General features: G+C 37.7%; 1 protein-coding gene across 11 annotated transcripts in view; it reads left to right on the top strand.

The window, feature by feature from the left end:
• PLCH2 (phospholipase C eta 2) overlaps positions 1–20,606 on the top strand; it is an 82,369-nt gene that overhangs the window by 50,589 nt on the left and 11,174 nt on the right. For 10 of the 11 annotated variants that reach the window (XM_021417553.1, XM_021417552.1, XM_021417551.1 and 7 more), the window contains 18 exons: positions 1,269–1,512; positions 2,085–2,214; positions 2,748–2,918; positions 5,639–5,732; positions 6,229–6,432; positions 7,340–7,460; positions 8,569–8,740; positions 9,659–9,766; positions 10,359–10,517; positions 12,443–12,535; positions 12,865–12,965; positions 13,917–14,014; positions 14,842–15,024; positions 15,516–15,623; positions 15,809–15,933; positions 17,368–17,452; positions 17,986–18,132; positions 18,232–18,311. In XM_021417553.1, the coding sequence (XP_021273228.1) occupies positions 1,269–1,512; positions 2,085–2,214; positions 2,748–2,918; positions 5,639–5,732; positions 6,229–6,432; positions 7,340–7,460; positions 8,569–8,740; positions 9,659–9,766; positions 10,359–10,517; positions 12,443–12,535; positions 12,865–12,965; positions 13,917–14,014; positions 14,842–15,024; positions 15,516–15,623; positions 15,809–15,933; positions 17,368–17,452; positions 17,986–18,132; positions 18,232–18,311 (2,423 nt within the window). Of the gene's footprint in view, positions 1–1,268; positions 1,513–1,552; positions 1,753–2,084; positions 2,215–2,747; positions 2,919–5,638; positions 5,733–6,228; positions 6,433–7,339; positions 7,461–8,568; positions 8,741–9,658; positions 9,767–10,358; positions 10,518–12,442; positions 12,536–12,864; positions 12,966–13,916; positions 14,015–14,841; positions 15,025–15,515; positions 15,624–15,808; positions 15,934–17,367; positions 17,453–17,985; positions 18,133–18,231; positions 18,312–20,606 lie in introns of those variants that run through there. The other variant, XM_021417560.1, reaches the window with a different exon arrangement.

Genomic DNA, 20,606 nt, shown 5'->3' with positions numbered 1-20,606 from the left:
ATTGAGCCTAGGCTTCAGTGTTCAAGGTATTTGCCTCAAAGCAGACCAGGAAGAGGACTTGTTTCCTTCAGAGGAGCTTCCTAGCAACTTACAATCATTCACCTTCAGCACTGTGAAACTTAATTATCCAGTTTATGTTTTTGTCCTTAATAACTTTTCCCTTTTAAACATTAGCTATTTGTCTGTGTATAATATTGTGTCCAGCTGCACAGTAGCCATACCACAGCAAACAGATGTCTGTTTGTTGTAATCTCCAGAGAACAATGCGACAAAGCAAAACTAAAATTTGTCTTTTTTTTTCCCCTTACTATTATTATTAGAATTTATCTTCTATCGGCTTGGGAACAGGAACATTACAAGGGAAATAAATTGTTCAAGTAATTATAAGGTGCACAGGCTGTGAATATGTAGCATCTGCACATCTCTACATTAAACTGAAAAGCAGAAGAATTGGAATTTATTGATAAGATGAATCTTTGTTCTGCCCAACTGCAGGCATTTTCGTTGTTTCACCTCTCTTTCAAAGAGGTAGAAATTTTGATTTCATAAAATTACATGGAATTGACTTCTCGTCTGCTTTGTCCACATACCTGAAGAGGAAGGAATGTGACTAGAAGATAAACGCACTCTGTCTGGCCTAGGCCATGCATGATCTTCCCTGCGCTTTGCATGAATTAGAACAGGGATGGTATTCACAGTGCAATAGACTTTGAATGTGTCCCAGACCACCAATTTTTCTAGGACTGCTCTCCATGTCAGGATGAAGCCTTTGCACCAGTCTGCTGGATGCATCTATTTCATTATCTCAGTAATACTTTTCCCTCATTCTACACTTGTTCACGATGGGTAAGATTTGTAAAACCATGATTCAGCTTTTTTATTTCAGTATACAATCCTCAAATCAGTCTCACTCTTGGAAGAGTAGGATAGTCTCCCTTACGAATCTTAACGAAACAGACAAGGGAAAGGAAGCCAGAAGTATTATCCTGTTCTATTAATATGCAGATTGTATCATGTCTTTATGTTCTCATACTTCAGTAAATTCTGAAGCTTAGGCTAATTTTGTTATAGCTGCTTTTTGATTGAATTGGAAGATCATTTATTATGTTCTTGGACAAGCAGCAGTGTGATTCATCAGTGTAATTAAAAGAGATAACTTACCTGAAGACAAAAAGGGATTCCTTTTTAGGGCAATCTTACTGTATGCCAGCCTGCATGAATATTCTCCTGCATGGTTACTAATGAGATATATGCTTTTGTTTTTCTAGTTTCCATCGACTCTATCCAAGAGGTTTGCGAGGGGAAGCAATCAGAGATCTTTCAGCGCTATGCTGATGGCAGTTTTGATCCTAACTGCTGCTTCAGCATCTACTATGGAGATCATATGGAATCCCTTGACCTAGTGTCTTCCAGTGGAGATGAAGCACGTACTTGGATCACAGGGCTAAAATATCTGATGGCAGGGATCAGTGATGAAGACAGCCTCTCAAAACGCCAAAGGACCAGAGACCAATATCCTTCCTAAACTGATTGAGAGAGCATTTTCCTGTGGTTGAGAGCACTCAACAGCACAAGAATTCCTTTAAGTATTTGTTTTACTAAAAGCAAGCAGTAGGCTCAAGGTTTCAAAGTGATTCCCATTGCATTCCCTGTTTCCATAGACAGACAGAGAAGCCCTTGAAGAGAATTGGTCTGGGCAAGAGAGTGAACTGAAAAAGGTGACTGGGCAAGAATGGACTGAAAAACATACAGGTATATTCCTTCATCTGTTACTCCCTGTGTAAAGCTGTCTCTTTCATTTGATTGTACAAGACAAAATGTGATGCATCGTTTCGATTTGCTCAGAATTCAAAGTTCTGCTGTAGTGTAGTGTGAGTAAATAACCTATGTTGAATTTTGAGCATAGCAAATCTAGGAACTGCTCATGAAATAACGCGAGTAGAGTTATATTGTATAGTACCTTGAACTTTCTTTTATTCCCCACCCCATATATACAGTTTTTGCTAATGTGAAAACATTCATGTATACATAATGCTCAGTAACATTCCTTGATATTCCATGATGTTCCTTAACTCCTGTTCAATGTGGTTGAAGCAGACGTTTGATGAAGCAGATAAAAATGGCGATGGCTGTCTGAGTATTAATGAAGTGCTCCAGCTAATGCACAAACTGAATGTGAACCTACCCCGACAAAAAGTCAAGCAAATGTTTAAGGTAAGAAATGAAAATGGAATTTTTCTAAAAGAACAATGATTCAGCAACTGGTTTGTTTTCTCTCCATTGAGAGATACTGCATTGTGTATTTGGTAAATTGAAGAAAGCTCCAGAAATAAGTAATAGATAAGTTTTTACTCACAGAAAAAAGCATTACACCGGGTACTGTCTAGTGTTGTGTAACATAAAGACACGTTGTGAACACTGCTTTTTTGCTATACCTGTTGATCTGAAATTCAGTCACATATCCTCCTTTGTTCTTGTGCAGTAAGAAAGACCTTCAGAAGTGGTTTCTTAGCTCATGCACTAATGCATACATATAAAAAGTTCAAAGGGGAAAGCATTCATATGACAAATATTAGTCTAATTGACCAGTCTGTTCTAGCAGGCCCTACAGTGGGTAGCCATGTCAGGCAGCATCAGTGTGCATTTAATTTCAGTGACATGTTATTCAGAGGTTTGTTTATTTAAAATTTGTTTAGGCTCTTGCAGGGCAGTTTGATATTTCATTGCCTTATTGCTATGCAATGCAGGAGGCTGATACAGATGACAACCAGGGCACGCTAGGCTTTGATGAGTTCTGCACCTTCTACAAGATGATGTCAACGCGACGTGATTTGTACTTGCTAATGCTCACCTACAGCAACCACAAGGACTTCCTGGATACAGATGATCTGAGACGCTTTCTGGAGAATGAACAAAAGGTAGGCCTAAACCACGAAAAGAATTCCAGGTCTCATGCCATTCTGTTTGCCACTGGGGATACAATGTCTTTTTTAAAGGGTCAGGATGGTAGTCATGCATGTGGCAAGTGAGCAGCTGCTTTTGTTTTAGCAGCTTTGCTCTGGAGAGCGTGGATGTTAAAAACAGACAGTTAGATGCTTCTTGATTTTCATCTTGTAGGCTGGCAAGACTATTTCTAGAATCTTCTTCCTCTCACAACCTCTTCTTTGAGTAGGCTCTTTCATTGTGCCCCTAACTATAGTGTCTATGGCTTCCTTTTTTTTCATGTGTTATCTAGAAGAATGCCATCGGTGTATTTTTCCAGTGTTCAGTATCTGAGTGCTAAGGTGCTGCCTCTGGCTCTGCTTTTGTCTTAGCACACAGTTCATGGTGAGATGTTACACTAATTTGTCACACTTTCCCAGTTTGCAAAGTAGATTACGTTTCTGAAGAGCTACTGAGAGGATTATTCATGTCTAGGGAAGTGTTTTGAGGATACACAGTAGTGCATAGTAGGCTGTCTTTTAATACTTCAACATTGCATTGCTGGAGTGAGTTTTAGGCTCCTCCCATTGCTCCTGCCTAAAGCAGGCTAAGTTTTTTTTTGTCTGATAAACCAGGTAGTGTGTATATTCCCTGTATATTAATCTGGGTTTGACATTGGCTAGTAAATAGTGATGATATCTAATTTTACTTAGAATTTAAGACATTTTATAGTTCTTCAGAAACATTAGTTTATAGCTTTATAAGCTTTTCTCTTCAAGAATTGAAGTGAACCCATACATTATGCTTATTGTTGTTTATGCATCTCAGCAAATACCACCAAACTATGTGCAGAGTTGCAGTGTCTTACTGTACTTAACAAGGGGACTAATTTACATCCATCACATTAGAAACTTTGTTCCTCAGTTACATGTGCAAATTGAAATCAACAGTTAATTTTTCTGACAGTTAATACGTATGTGTTTTCATGGGGAAAAAAACCACCGATTTTCTTATTTTGCAGTGGTACACAGTAAAGGGTTTTTTTTTTTAACTCTGTGCATACAGTCCACCACATACATATACATCATTCCTCTATCACTGTGCCTGAACCTCTGTGGAATTTGGTATCTTTGTAACCAAACTACCTGGAAGTCTGATACATTTATCCCAAATACCCTTTGGTCAGAACAAGTTTGGGTCTTTCCAAAACATGGTAACTTGACAGGCCAGAAAGTGGCAGGGCATCTAGTATCTGTACAGTGAGGACATTCATCCAATGGAAGAGGTTCCCAGGAAGGTCGCGCAGCCTCTGCCGTGGAGGTTGAGAGGACCAGAATAAATAAAGCCCTGAGTTAACTAGTGTAACCTTATAGTTGATCCTGCTCTGAGCAGGATTTTTGGCTGGATGACATCCTGAGCTCCCCGAACGATCCTGTGTTCATTTATCTGGAGACTTCTGGCAGTTTCTGAAATGAGGAAAAATAATTGGATGGTAAGGTGCAGTCAGTGCAGGAACAAATGCGTTGACTTGTCTTTTGCTTTGTTCCTCTCCTGATCGCTTTGAAACTGCATGCCTGTGAGTCATAAAGCTCCATCAGAATTTCAAAAGCTGTCTAAGAAATGAATGAATGATAAAGCCACCTCTCTCTGGCAGTTACCATTTTAGATAATTGGGGTGTGTTTCCATTTCATTGGTCAATTGATCCTCCAGATGGTGAGAGGAAAATGAACGCTAGCCCAAGGACACAAATCAGCTCAGCTAATCACTGACATGGACAACACATGCCTCTGGGGTTTCTCTCCCTTGTCTAGTTCTGCCCTTTCTTACACAATGTGTGCAGGGAAAACAAGTGTTCATTCTGTGTGTTTGAAGCTGCACCAGAAAAACCTTCTGTTGTTTCTTCTTTAACCCAGCAAACCTACAGCATATGGGCAAATAAAGTCTTGGTTTACTTTTTGCTTATTTGTTTTCCGTGCTGTTACTTTGATTTTGTTTACTAGGTTTTAAATTACCCCCATAAAAGGCATTGATTCTGTAGCGGACACACTGGTGTTTTATTTCCCTCTAAGAAAATATTCCATGTTGCCAAAACCATAATCAACTTAGCCACTTTATTGTCAGCCCCTCTGGTGTCCAGGGCCGTATTTTCATGTGTCGTGTGTAACATTTGATGGAAAGGGTTTGCTGCACTATTCAGGAAAAGCATATTAAGTAATAGCAAGGATAATAGTTAGAGGATAAGTTAACAGTAAATAGCAGGAATATTAGATTGTACCATTTCTCTTGCTTGTCTTCCTGTCCACTGCATGAAGAAGAAACATTTTGTTATTTTCCTTTAAAAAAACACTTCTGCTAATGAAAAAATCATACTGCAAATTAATCCTTTAATTCTACAAAAGAAGGAGTCCCATTGATTTGTGACAAAGCTCGTTCAATTTGGGTGCTCTGTGTATGTACCAACACTAGCCACATTTGACCTACAAACTGGAACTCTCTCTTTATTGGATGTGATCAGGCAGCTGCCAATAGGGCAGAAACTTCTCACAAAGCAGTTTAGTTCTTATCTGACCTGATGTTGACTGACAGGAGCAGGAATCTCACTGTGTAACTGGAAATCCTTAGTGCCACTCAGGATGATCTGACCAATTGTTAAACAGCATACACAGGAGAAGCTGTGGATCGTTAGTTAACACTTCACTTTTGTTACTTTTACAGATGACAAATGTGACCAGAGAACACTGCCTGGAAATTATCAACAAGTTTGAACCATGCCCGGAAAACAAGAAGGCGGGAGCTCTGGGGATTGATGGTAAGCTGGCTGGGATAGCTGTTGCAGGAGAGGGTGAACAGTGTTTAAATGCTTATGAGAAACCACGTTTGTTTGCATACTATAAAGTCATAGAATTGTATTAGATTATGTAGAGAATGCTTTTAAGTAGTTCGGCACTGGGTTGTTTTTTGTGGGAGGGGAAGTATCTGTTATTTACTGAGGTGAAACTGGTATTTTTTGGGAGATTTTAGAGACTTTTATGCACTATATCACTTAGTGTTCCATCAAAATCTTTCGAATTATAAACCTACTATGTCAACTTTTGGTTAAATATAGATGTGTTTTTCAGGAAAGTCAGAGCAAAGAACTGTCTTGTGCCAGGTGGGATACAGTGGTGTTATTTTCTTCTTTATTTTACTTGATATGTTCATGAGTATGTTGGTGAATGTAGGGATGCGTTTTTAGGCTGGCTTTAGGAAGATTACAGCAACAAAAAGAATAAAACAGTATTATTTATAGTATGGTTTGTTTATAGGTTTCACCAATTACATGCGGAGTCCATCAGGGGACATTTTCAACCCAGAACACTACCAAGTGAATCAGGACATGAGTTACCCTTTGAGTCACTATTTCATTACCTCTTCACATAATACCTACCTCATGGGAGATCAGCTGATGTCCCAGTCTAGGGTGGACATGTATGCGTGGGTGCTACAATCTGGCTGTCGTTGTGTAGAAGGTAAAGAGCATAAAGGAATTGTCAGTAAGCTCCATGCTTTTGTTTCTCCTCTGTAAAGAAAGACTTAGGACTTCAGCAGAAGACTTAGTAATTGCTTAGACAAAAAAGCCTTATGAAATGATGTCGTCTTGTTATTTAAAAAAATAAATGATGTTGCTGTACAGGAGATAAATTTTCTTGAATGTAGGAAATAAATTGTTTTATCGTGCAAGATATTGATAGACTCTGCAATGACCAGGAAGCTTTTTTGTGAAATTTCTTCTGATGTTTGTAATGCTGTTCTGGGACTGTGCCTGTTCTTTAATCGTCTGTAAAATCGTGACCATCAAAGGGCTTTCACACTTTTTCAGAAGGCCAATATTATAGTTTGCTCGGGTCAGATTGTGGACATGCCAGTGTGTGCTTCAGAGGAGAAAAGCATTTCATAGAAACATGACTGTAAACAAGCGTGAGCTTAAGCAAAATCCAAGGAGGACGAGAGATGCTTAGAGCTTGGCTCTGCTTGTGATGTGAGAAGCTTGGCTAAGATTCTCTTGCATTCCTTTTCAGGTTCAGCAGTAGTATAATGAAAATAATGCTATGCTGTGTCATCTCTCCTCCTTCAATAATAGTCCTCAGCGCTTCTTAAAAAGAGATCTTTTTTTTTTTGCTTGGGGCTTTCTCAAACAATGGGAACAACTGTTTGCACACAGTAAAATGTTATGGCCAGGAAGTTTCTTTAAAAGAGAAACATTCAGGCTGGTGAAAAGAGAGAGAGAGATGAAGGGTGGGAGTGAACCAATACACTGATTTGATGGACACGTATCTGGCTGGGCTGCTGAGGGGAATTTCAGGGTCTCAAAGTCTTCTCCAGGTAGTGATCCCAAATGTAATTTGTCTGATGGTTATTGTTGTTTTTCTTCTACAGTTGACTGCTGGGATGGGCCAGATGGTGAACCAATTGTCCACCATGGATACACTTTGACTTCCAAAATTCTCTTCAAAGATGTGATTGAAACTATCAACAAATATGCCTTTATCAAGAATGAGTATGTGTACAATCTGCTGTCTTTTGAGACTCGAGGCTATAAACTGGAGGCATCCTGTTTGTGATGGTTTTTTTTTTTTCTGACCAGATTTGATGCTCAGTCTGAGTTGGGTACTGAATGATAATGTATTTTAGACTTGCAGGTGTTTAGTTTCCCAGGATAGGGCAGGAGGCATAGCAGCTGGTAGACTGCAGGTTCACCTAAGGCAGAAGCTTCAGGCAAAGCAGGAATTAAACTATAGTTATTAAATGGGAAATTTTTGTCCTGTGGGCATTATCTTTTCTCCTGATGAGGAGCAAATCCAGGCCAGAAGTCAAGATAGTTCTCTTTTTATTCATAATTAGTTTTTAGTTAATGAATCTCTCATAATTCATACTTAAACTGCATTGTGTAAAATACCTAATCCCTAAATTTAGCCATCAGCTCTGTGCTTTTATTTGACAGTAATCATAGTGAAGAGGAAATTTCACAAATCTTATCTCATGCCTTTCAAACCAGATATTGTTATTTATTGGCGTTAGCCTAAAGAATCAACAATAAACAATAAAACAAAATCTGGAAGTAATAATTACTTCTTTGTAGAAGAGTCTCTGTCGGTACATTGTGTGACGCTACTCTTCTGCTACTAGAAAAGTTTTCATGAAGAACTGATGCAGCAGGTTTCTGCATTGGTTGTTGGAAGTGGGACCATAAAGGCCAAGTCCCTTTGGGGATGTTTCCAGTTCTTGGAACCTTTATTTACCTTTAGCTGTGATCTAGAAAAGGTCTGTTTACGTTTTTCTTATGATTGGCTTCCTTGAATCTCTAGTAGGAAGCAGAGGTCAGGACTGGGTAGCGTAGGAGGGTGAAGAGTGTGCTCTGGAAAAAAATGCATCAAATCAGATTGAAGAAATTCAATTATTCCGTGGCAGTCAAAAATTGTCTGTTCAGTTTGGAGCGAGTACTGGGGTATCAGTCTTTGCTCACACTGATTTATTTAACCCCTGTAGATTTCATTGGTGGTGATTCTCTGTGTAGGAATGACTCAGACAGACAGTAATAACCCTTATCTTCGTAATGCCATAAAAGCTAAATTTGCAGTTGGTGATACCTCCTTATGTCTTGCCAGGTACCCTGTTATCTTGTCAATTGAGAACCACTGCAGTGTAATTCAGCAGAAGAAGATGGCCCAGTACCTTACAGAAATTCTGGGCGACAAATTGGATCTATCTTCTGTGCACAATGATGATTCTACCAGGCTCCCTTCACCAGCAAGTCTTAAAGGGAAGATACTGGTTAAGGTAAAAATGTGCTTGGTTTGTTCCAATCTCTCCTTTTTTATGATGATTACCATCTCTGCCTGGTTATCACTTGTGCGCTAATTTAAATCACATCATGATAAACAGTCTTTAATATAATTTAATAAAGATTGAAGGCAGTGATAAAAGGCCAGCCGGGGCTGTTTGCCAGTGTTGTCTAGATCAGCCAACTTAGGTAACAATTTTTGAAATATGTGTAGCTAAAGAAAAAGTGTTACCTTTCATACAGTGCCCATGCATCAAGCTGGCTGTCCAAGAAGGCAGGCTCCCGATGCAAAGCTCTTAGAAAGCAGTTATTTTTAAGAGACTGAAATCGTGAGGTTTTTCTGGACCCTGAGCTGAATATGCAAGAATTGAGACAGGATTTTGTCTTCAACAGATTTGGCTCAAGTTGAATGAGAAATTACTACCTGCTCCTGTTCATTGAGTTTAAATTATAACCATGCATCATCTTCATCATTTTTCTTTTCTGACAGTTTTTCTGCTTCTCTCCTGTTTAGAATAATATTTTTTCACCTATTATCCAGTCAGCTCACAGTTTTTTAGCTCGTGTTAATGAAACAGTAAACCACTGAGATGGAGAAAATCTGGCTGCTACAGTTGAATTGCATAATAAAAAGGTTTAGAAAAAGAGAGTCTGTCTTCTATTAGTTCACCTTGATCAGTGAAGTAGATAAGATTTGTTCTTCACTGAATATCTCCTTTTCCTTGACCTGCAATGAACATGAACCAGTCAAAAGATTTTTAGTGTTTGCTTGGAATGTTAAGATTTTCACCTCTATAGGATTTATTTTTTTTTAATTTCCCATCAGTAATGATTTTTTTCGTTTTGTTTTGTTTTTAATATGTCATAGCAAGAGCTGTTTGCTGACCTGCCTGTGTAATCATTTTATCTTCTAGGGGAAGAAACTTCCAGCCAACATTAGTGATGATGCAGAGGAAGGTGAAGTTTCTGATGAGGACAGTGCTGATGAGATTGATGATGATTGTAAAATAATGAATGGAGATGTAAGTTAATTGATACGTTTGAATGTAAATATATGTTACATTTTCCCATGCCCTGGAGAGGAAACCTCGTATGAGTTCTCTTGAATGTGCATGTGGTCTAATTTTGGGGATTCTTCACAAGTTTTTAAGGCTTTAATCTGTGTGGACAGTTTTGGCAGAAGTGCATATTAGGCAGCACCTGTTCTAGTAGTAATATTTCATATTTGGGATTTTATTCCTTTTAATATTTTAACTAGTAATATCTCATTATTCTTTATTGCTTCATGGTGTTCTTTCCATCATAAGCAAAAGAAAAGAAAGGGAGAAAAATCTACTTTTGTGTTTTCCTATGTGTTATAGATCTTTTGTCTGTGTTCCCAGTCATGACAGAGTGTTTTCAATACCCCAAAGAAGCGAAACAGGTGATTTTACAAAACGACTGAGATCAGGATCACAGTGCTGCTTAAGATCCTTATTTTGAAGGTTTCCCAGATAATTTTTAGATCAAAGTAGGTTTGATTCTTGCAAATAACATCTTGTTTTCTGTTAATCCTAGCTGGAATTACTAAGATTATTTTGTCTGTATCTTGTTTAATGAATATGTTTTTTGTAGGCATCTACTAATAGGAAAAGAGTGGAGAATATAGCAAAGAAAAAACTTGACTCACTGATAAAAGAATCCAAAATTCGTGACTGTGAAGATCCAAACAATTTTACGGTTACCACTCTGCCATCATCTGGAAAGGCTGGTCAGAAATCAGACAGTAAGAAGGTGAACATCTATTGTACTTCACTCACCCCCTAGATGTGACTGCACTTCTGTCTCTGCAGCTGCTTAGTACTGCTGTTTCATAAGAATGCTTGTTCTTTAAACACATGCTTAAGGTTAGACTTTTAAATCTGTTTTGACACTTTCAATAAAGGTGGCTCAGTTTACCAGAGAGATCTGCAGCTGCCATAGTACTAACAAAACTGAAAAATGCTCAACTCCACCCTTAAAAGAAAATTGTGTGATTTACAAGGTGAATGTGGATTTAGAAAATTCTATTTGCTGGTTTTGGCCAAAATCATAGGTCTTGACGTAGTGTTATTCTGGTAGAAATTTAGATAAATTTATTAGCATTATTTACCTTTTCCATCACTGTAAAATAAGATTTTTCCCACAAATATTCCTATAGCAGAATAGAAAACATTTTCCCCTCTTCTATAGTACTTGATATTTATTATTATCTGTAGTTACGATATTTTGTTAATACCTCATATTGCTTATATAAAAGCTACAACATAAAGATGAATTTTTTCACATTTTTGTCCATTTAATAGAAGCCTCTTCTTATTTTGATGGTAATGATATTTTAATTTTGGTTGTTTTCATTATTCACGCTTGGTGCAAAGAGATAGTCTGTTGTTGCAGATGAATAACAAAATATGGCAGTCCTTCAAAATATAAATTGAAATGCTAAATACCTCTTTGTCCAACATCCAAAGACTTTCTCCAGTGATTTTGGGGGAAGAGGTGTTTAGCATTTCAGTTTGTTGTGGTTTATTACCTTCCTGAATAAATAATATGTTATAGACTTCAGATTTCATAGCTGAATTCATTCAGTTAATGATGATGCCAGGTGAACATCACTGTCAGATTTGCAAAGCTTTTTTTCTCACTGAGCAATTGGAGCATGAAATGTACACACGAAGTGACTTTTCAACAGAAAAAAAAATGTTTCCCATTATATAAAAAAGTGTATATGAAAGCTGGGCTTTTTTCCCTCAGCTCTCTGTGTTCTGTACACTTAGATTTGTAATTTAATCTTATACTGATGTTTCTTTACAAAAATGTAAATAGCCAACACTTCAGGAACATGAGATGTTGTCATTTTAGAATTTATAATAAGCCACAGAAAGCTAAGGAATATTGTTGCACGCAAATGAAAAACACTGGAGATCTGCCAATAAGCAAGTGAACTAACTGGGAATTAAAGCTAGGTGAAAGCTAAAACTTAGCTTCCCAAAACTTTCTATTTCGTGAGTTTTGTATATACTTATAAAATTAATGATTTATGTGATGTATCAGACAATACTTTTATAAAATCTGGTGTAAGGCCAGGACTTTGGGAATCCTGAATAAGTGTTAGCCAGAATTGCCTGATTTGTGTTAGAGTGGGAAACAGTGAAACTGTGAGGTCATATTAAGGATTAGTGGCACCAATGAATGATATGCATTTTTAGGAACTGCAAGAATTTTGATTCTTTCTTATCATGGAGTATGCATGTAAAACCATGTAACTTAGGCCACATTTCATGGCAGAGATAAGTCCTGCTGAGCTATGCTTTTCATATATTACGTTCCAAAACAGTTTGTTGCCAGTGAATATGCACTGCTAGGGTGCAGTCAAAGCTTATGTGGATACAATAGTACTTCCTGATGCGTGGGATTTGGTATTTTTGTGATCTCTGTCTGCTCTGAAAGTTCCTGTGGATAAAAGTGATGTCAGTTATTGCTGGGATAAAAGATCTTGTACTCAGCTTGTATTAAAAAAATGAGCAAACAAACAAGAAAAACCCTGCTTTGGTCTGGTCCTGTCTTGTTGATGTGTTAGGGTGGATTGCATCCCAAACTATTTTTGATGATGTTTGTGTGTGCTGTCTGTAGCACTCTATTTAGTCTGCTGCACTATTTTTTCTGTTTGATTATTTCAGAATAAACTTGAGGATGATGCGGAATCTGGGGAAGACTTCGGTACCAATAAGAGGCATAGCCGAACACTGATGGGCAGCTTTTCCAAACGCAAGGTGAGCCACCCTAGAAGGTTAGTTCTACTCAAATGTTGCATTCTTTCATAGATTCTTTCTTTGCAGGCAATGATGGAGAAGAATATCACATTTGTACTATCTGGCTTGCAATCAGTCTGTTTGCTGAATAAATAGGGCAAGTAACTGGTTATTATTGTGCATGGCAGCTAGTTTCAATTTACACTGAAGTCTAAAAGCACAGAAGGTCCAGTCTAAGTTTAGTTTTCTTCTTGATTGGCCCACATACTTTGTAAAAAAAAAAAAAAAATGAATCTCTTTAGAATATTGATATCCATTGTATATAATGGTTTTATTTTGTTGTGGCACAGAAAAAAGGAAGCAAATTGAAAAAATCAACCAGCCTGGAAGAAGGTGAAGATGACACTGATTCTCAAGGAAACGTAGCCAGAGGCTCTGTACATTACACCAGGTTTGTAACAAGTGATTTGGCAGTTTTCTTTCTAAAAAAGATTCCTACCTGAATGTACTTGCTAAATAGCCATGCATGAGCTCTGGAAGCCTGTTTGTTGAAGGATATCCTCAGTTGTGTGACAGGAATTTCATATGAGGGTACGTCCAGTGTATGCTACAACGTTATCAGAATGATCTCTTGGTGTCGTTTGGCCTAATTAGCAATTTACAGTGGATCTAATAATTTTGAGCTCTTACCATCTCATCCAGCTGACACGTAGACCATTTGACTGGCAGCCCAGCAAATCCATTGAAGTTGATTTGCAAAGTAAATCTGCTCGCCAGCTGCTTTTTGTTTGTTTGTTTGTTGGGTTTTTTTTTGCCACATAAAGTTGTATGAAGGTTCACGTGATGGTTTTGAATTTTCTTTTGAAAATGCCTTTCCAAAAATCCTGACATCAGAGTTCCTTTGTGGAATGGCTCTGTAAGATTCAGGGTATAAAAATAGGAAATCAGATCAAGCAGTTCTCTAGGATACTTTAGAACTTTCTTCAGGAGCTTAGTAGATATTCTGTTAGTGATAACCTGAAGCAAGTGAGGAGGATCAGAGCATTACAGTTTTGCTACTTCTTTGGGATTTAAAAGTGTTTCTGCTAGTACTTGACTTGAGAAGAAAATGTATGTGTGAATAGATATTCTACCCTTCGGTTGAAGTAATTCAGAGTCCTCTCCATCAACTTTTAGTATGTGAGTATTTCTGGCTGCCACTAACATGTAAGAACAGAACTTGTGTATAGACTTTAATGCAGTTGCTTCCACAGCTTCTGTGCTGTGACAGTGAGTCTCTGATGTAAAAATTAAATACCTCCTTGGTGAAGAAAATCTTATTTCTTTACTCTGATTTACTTTTAAATTTGAAGAAGAAAGTTTATCTCTTATTTCATGGGATATTAATGTTTTATTATTCTAGGATAAACCGACAGAAGAAAACAATGAAGCTGTCCCGAGCACTCTCAGACCTGGTGAAATATACAAAGTCTGTTGGCATCCATGATGTTGAAACTGAAAGTAGGTTGATCTAGAAGTCTGCTGAAAGTAATCGCTGTGTAAATAAATTGAAAGATTTATGTTCCTACATCTATTCTAATTAAAAGTTGTTTATCTGTTTGTTTCTACCGTATCTTGAGAAAAGTTTAACAGAAGAGCTGCGCGCAGTAAAGCTGTGCTGTTTCAAAGTGGCTGACTACTTGCAATTCAGAATCTACAAAATGAGTCTAGAGTTGTGTGGCAGCTTCTGTAAAGGAGGTAAAGCTACTCCAGGTAGCAGTGACACATGTAATCTTTGGTAGCTTTCATAAATGTTGCTACACACCATTTATATCATTGGATATAACAGAGGGCTTAGTTATATTCTGGAGAAGAATGGTCTGAAGAGCATTTCAAATCAAGACAAGCGTCTCCAAGGCTTAGATTTTACTTCAAACCTGGTGAACCATTCCCATTAAATTCCTAGAATATTTCAGTAATCTTTCTACATTTTCTGCATCTGATTTTCACAGGAGTCAAAATTTAGTTAAAAACATCAGAAAGAGAGAATTGCTTGCCAGAAATTATACTTCCTTTCAGCAAATTGAAAAAACATTAGAGAACTCTTGTAACTTCTTAATGAGGATTTAGGTCATTCATTACATTGTTTCCTTAGCCCAGCTTTAATTCCTCCAGTAAGCACAATTATTCTGCTGTAATGTAAGAAAAGGATTGTTCCCTCCAAGAAGAATGTATTCAAATTATGATAGATTGTTATAAGTAATTAATGCTATCTTTGTTTGAATGTTTTATTTAGATAATAAATAAATAAGGAGATTGCCTCTAATCACTTCCTCTCTTCTTCACAGTCTCTTCCAGCTGGCAGGTTTCATCCTTCAGTGAAACAAAAGCCCACCAGATACTGCAGCAAAAGCCAGCGCAGTATCTACGTTTCAACCAACATCAGTTATCCCGCATCTACCCATCCTCTTACCGTGTAGACTCTAGCAACTACAATCCCCAGCCGTTCTGGAATGCTGGCTGCCAACTTGGTGAGCAGAAAGAGAATTTCTTTATTTTTTGTTTTATTTTGGGAGGAATGCTTCAATGGGAGCTCCAGAATCATTTCTTAAAATACTTGAGTTCTTTGCTCATCCAACACCACCAACATTTGAGTCCTTCCTGTTATTTTCTATGCTGCTTCCTAGATAGAATACCTGAATCTTATATCTTCCATGAAGGCAATTGTCTGATAAATGGAGATAAAGTAATATCCTTCTCAAATGCAAGATGACTTCAGAGATTGATTTGCAGAGCTTCTCTCCCTGAAGCTGATGTATGCTGTATAATAGAACTCTCTTTCAGAAAATACATTTGAGTTTTTGCATCCAAGAAATAAAAAGTGAAAATACACTTAGATGTTCTTCCTTTAACCTGGTTCTACAAACAAGAATGTTGATAACATAATTTTTTTAATAATATCACCGTTTTTTTGTTGTTGTTTGTTTGTTTGTTTTTGCTTTTTTGCTTTTTTTGTAAACAGTGGCATTAAACTACCAGTCAGAGGGGAGAATGCTGCAACTGAACCGGGCCAAATTTAGTGCCAATGGGAATTGTGGCTATGTTCTCAAACCAAACTGCATGTGTCAAGGTAAGAAAAATTATTAGAATAAGTGGATGACTTACCACATAAGAACAGTGAGTGTAGATCCTTACTGTAGTTTGTTGAAAAATTTGCTTCTGATGCCAGAAGCAAATAAGCCATAAGGTATATATAACTAAAGTCATCCCTAAAATTGCTCTTTTTTCACACTCTATGAATTCTCATTCATTCAGGCATCTTTAATCCAAATTCTGATGACCCATTGCCTGGTCAATTGAAGAAACAGCTGGTTCTAAGAATTATCAGTGGTCAGCAGCTCCCAAAACCACGGGATTCCATGCTGGGAGACAGAGGAGAGGTATTAAACTGTTAGTGATTCTTCTTATATGTTGGTGAAGGTTTGTTTCCAAATTAGCTGAGATAAGAATGAGGATTTAATTTCCTGCAGTTATCTGTTGGGAGACATTGAACATGAATAAAATAGGCAGATCATTATCATCCTAGAATTTAGGTGGTTTTCAAGTCTTCAAAGCATCACAGCAATAGTTGGAGTTTTTTTTCCCTCCAACTGTCACAGTGCCACCAGGATAAGCAAAAACAGGCCAATAAGCTCACGAATGTGGGATTCTACTCACAACAGTACTATAAGTGCCCTCAAATCCCCTTGCAAATAGAGCTATCACTCAAAAAAACCAAACCAACCAAACAAAAAAACCACCTAACTGCTGAGCTTGCCAAGCAAGGGAGATTTACTCTAGAGCCCTTCCTTCTGCTTACATAAATCTGCTCCCAGTCCTCCAGTTTGCACATTATTATTATGTTTTCTTTCTCTTCTTCTTCTTGTCTCCTCTTGTGTAACTTTTAAAATTGTTATTTATTTTTTGTGATGCCATTTTTTTTTGCATAATTCCACAGACAACTCCACTTGAGGACATACCAGACTAAAATAAGTCAAATTTGCAACCTCTTGACATATTTTCTAAGAGCTTTTGTTGATTTCTTGTGTTGTTTGTTGTTGTTGCAGTATCATGTACATGACTTTATTAGTCATTAACAAATGCTAGGGTGAGGCATTTTTGTCAGAATTAAAATCTCCTGTTAGCCTCTTGCCATTTAGAGATATAATTGAACCTCTCAAATGAGTTCTTACATGCTTGGTTTTTATATGGATATTGCAATCAGCTTCTAAATATTCTTTCTCCACAGAACTGTTTAGGTGACTACATCAGACCAGGTAAACTTCCCTAAAAAATAAACACAGTAGAATCATACTAAGGGTTTGGTGAACCTTTATATGTTTTCAGTCGTTTCTTTCTTTCTTTATTTTTATTAATATCACATGTACAACAGTCTGGAATTTTTCCTAATTCAGATTGAACTCATATTTCAGAAGAGGAAGAATAATCTCTTGAACTTTCATTTTAACCTGAGAAGCAGGGGAATTTTTTTCATGCAGAACATAATCCTGGAAGAAAAATGCCTGAACCCTTGAATCCAGTTCCCTGCAGCTGCAGTCATGTTTTAAGTGATTGCTCTGGAAGAACCTCCAAAACATTCAGACTTACTCCCCCATGTCAAGAGTCACAAATCCATAGGCTATGATCATCCTAAATTATTTAGGTGATTGGACCGTAGGTATCTCATCAGCATAATAATCCTGTGTAAAAAGTCTTAGCACCATTAATAATTAAGACAATAACGTACAATGCCCACGCTGTAAAGTTTAGCCATGTGCTTGAATTTTGCCTTTATCACTTTTTCTTTTCAAGATTTGTTATTTTATGTTTTTCAGATCATAGATCCGTTTGTTGAAGTAGAAGTTATAGGCCTACCTGTTGATTGCTTCAAAGAACAAACTAGAGTAGTTGATGATAATGGTAAGATCGTGGGACTTCTTAGGCTTTCTTATGGCTGAAACATCCTCTTTCAGGCAAGGTTTTTTCATCAAGAGACAAATAGGTGAAACTTGTTGCTGATTATAGAGAAGAAAACTGAAAAATGGATATAATTATTCTTGATGTTAATCAGACTTGGATCGTGAATTGTTCAAGTGAGTTGGAATGATGTTGTGAAGGCCTTGGTGTGAAACTAACTAGCCATTTGTCTGACTTCTCACTGCATGAGAGAAAGGCACTCGGACTTGGCAGTGCTCAAAAGAAGAGTCAAAAAAGTTAGCTTGTCCAAACACCTACTCAAAGCAGTGCTAACTTTAAGTGAGATCTATGTTTCTTGCAAATTCTTGTACCATTGTGTCTCCTGAAGTGAGTAGGAGTACTGGATTTTCAAAGAACAGTGATTAAACTGTTAGGAAAACTAGAATGTCATTGCAGTTCAGGCGCTCCTTTTATAGACAATCTTCTTTCTTCGTGTATCTTGTGAACAAAATAAAAGCGGATTCTTTAATTCCCAGGATTTAACCCAATGTGGGAAGAAACACTGGTGTTCACACTGCACATGCCAGAGATTGCATTGATTCGGTTCCTTGTGTGGGATCATGATCCAATTGGGCGGGATTTTATTGGACAAAGAACAATAGCTTTCAGCAGTATGATGCCAGGTAAGAAAGAAATGGGGAATTACCAAATCAGTTGGCTAGGACTTTCTTTTGCTGTTTACAAAAGGCTTCTTTGTCATCGTGGCTCATCCTATGTTTCAGGTTACCGACACGTGTACCTAGAAGGTATAGAAGAGGCATCCATTTTTGTTCATGTGGCTATTAATGACATCTGTGGTAAGGTAAGTGCTGTCAGGGCGGTGTAATATGATCTCTGTATGTAAATGAGCTGACAGGATTTTGTATCACACTAGGGAAGCCCAGTGAGTGAGGATCCATGATAACCTATTTACTCTTAACTTCATCTCTGTGATTGTCATGGTAGCCTAAGGTCTTTCTGAGTACACGTAAAAAGACAAATCTTAGGATGCATTATAAAAAGAGATTCTTGCAGCACATTCTTGAGGGAACCATAGGAGGTTATTTCACTGCAACGCACACACATTTTTATGAATAAATGTGGTTGTGTCCAGTATAGTAAGTGCACCTTGCTAAAGAAAAGGTTATGCCCTTGAACCATGAGTGCTTTCTTCCTGTGAAGTTTGTTCTGTGAAGGCCTGGTCTGCCTGATGATTTTGCATTTAAAATTTAATTAAGTTTTTAGGCATTATTTACTTAAGAGTTCTTCCATAATAGCACTTAAAGTGCAGGGGAAATATGGTCCTCATAATCATCATCGGGTTTATTCCTCACTGTTTGTTTCTTAGCAGTAGTGTGTTTACTTCATGTGCAGGAGAAGTACAACTAATTCATGTGAATTACTCCCAAGCTAAAAATAAAGCTCTAACTTTTCCTGGGCCAGCTAGAAAGGAGATGGTTCATTTCCTCGCAGTGCACTGGATTTAATTACTTCCACTGAGTAAATTTCAATGAGATTCAGGAATCTGAGTATCTTACAGGGCCTTGAGAACCTCAAAACCAGTTTATATTCACTCAGTGTAAGGCCGAACCCTCTCTCAACAAGGTGATGTTACAGAATCCCGACAGCAGGAGGCAGCATTGAATTGGATGGGAATTGGAAGGTGTTCTGTTCGTTTTTGTGTGTGTGTGCTGTTCCTGCAGAAAGAACTGAAGTAGTTCTACAAAGGAAAGTAGCTTTTTAAACTGCTATAGTTTAGTGGGGTGAAACTAACATAACTACTAGGAAAGCTTCATCTTCTGTTTTTAAAAAGAGCTGTTTCTGGAAAGTGCTGCTTTCATGAGGGTGAAATGAGATACTAAATATCTCATGAAATGAGATGTTAAGCTTGGTTCCTGCTTTTTTATCTGATATCTGACACTAGAGTCTCTGGGCAGGTATAGCTTCATCCTGATAGAGATGGGAGTCCTGCCTGAAACTCCTTGTTGCCTGCATTATGAATCTGTCTGAATTCAGCTCTGCGGAGCAGGGGAGGTAGTTGGCATTGGTCTGAGTAAGACAGAGAACAGGTTTTAACATCTGATCGTAGTGCCTGTCACAAATAAAAGGCTAACATGAAGGTTGTGGTAAAAAGGCCAGTTGATGCTCTTCAGGGAAGAGAGTAATTCAATGCTAAGATCTTTCCTGACTGTTTTTTTGTGTTTGAGGAAACTGTATAGTATCTAAGTCATGCCTTTGTGACTGTGAGTAGGGATGTGATTCTCTCAGAAAGCTTGCAGACACTTGCTGGATGCATGCATTAGCAAAGATTCAAACAGCTTTACTTTTTGTTACGAACTTGTTTGGAGCTTCCGTGTTCAGGTCTCTTGCTCCTTGGATAGTTCTTTCAAACTCACCAGCCTTGTAGCAAGAATGTAGGATAAGCTCACCCTTGGTCACGAGGCCGCTGGGAATTGATCTTAACTTCTTAGTGGCTGTGTTCTTCACTTATATCCTTTAATGAAAGCAGGCATCTATTTGCTGTTTGGCTCCAGCAGAGATGATGACTGACCTTACCAGCGCTACTCATCTTTTTTCTTCTTTTCTCTTCTATTCTTAGTCAAAATGATGGAGAATAGACGGATTCTATTCTGTCTCCCAGTGTTGTGTGCAGTCTTTGTACTCCAGTTGTGTGCTGCATGCAGGTGATGCCTGTGCTGCTGTCATAGGGATAGCAAATATTTCAATCCTTTGTTAGTAATTGAAGTCTAACATTTAGTATCTGCTGTCAAATGGGATTTTTAGATTAAGACAAACTGAGTCTGCCTGCCCTCATGACTAATAACTTCAGCTTCCAACTCACTGATACTGATTGTGATTCTTTGCGAAAGAGATCATGTTCACAGTCTTTTAAGAGTTTTCACCTCAACTCTTTTTTGGCAAAATTGTGAGGCGTTATCACTCTTTTAATCCTTTCTTTATCTAATCTTTCATAATTATTTGCTCTTATTAGCTTCTTCATGAGTAACTGGCTGATGATAGTTATAATTTGAAGTAGGGTGACATGCCTGTTTAAACTTTGGCAGCTGTTTTGAGGTCAGTAGATTTCCTTGGTAAGTTTTTAAACAGCTAAACGACC

The sequence above is a fragment of the Numida meleagris genome, chromosome 20 (assembly GCF_002078875.1).
Source record: "Numida meleagris isolate 19003 breed g44 Domestic line chromosome 20, NumMel1.0, whole genome shotgun sequence".
Lineage (NCBI taxonomy): Eukaryota > Metazoa > Chordata > Aves > Galliformes > Numididae > Numida > Numida meleagris.
This window is presented reverse-complemented; position numbering and strand designations above follow the sequence as displayed.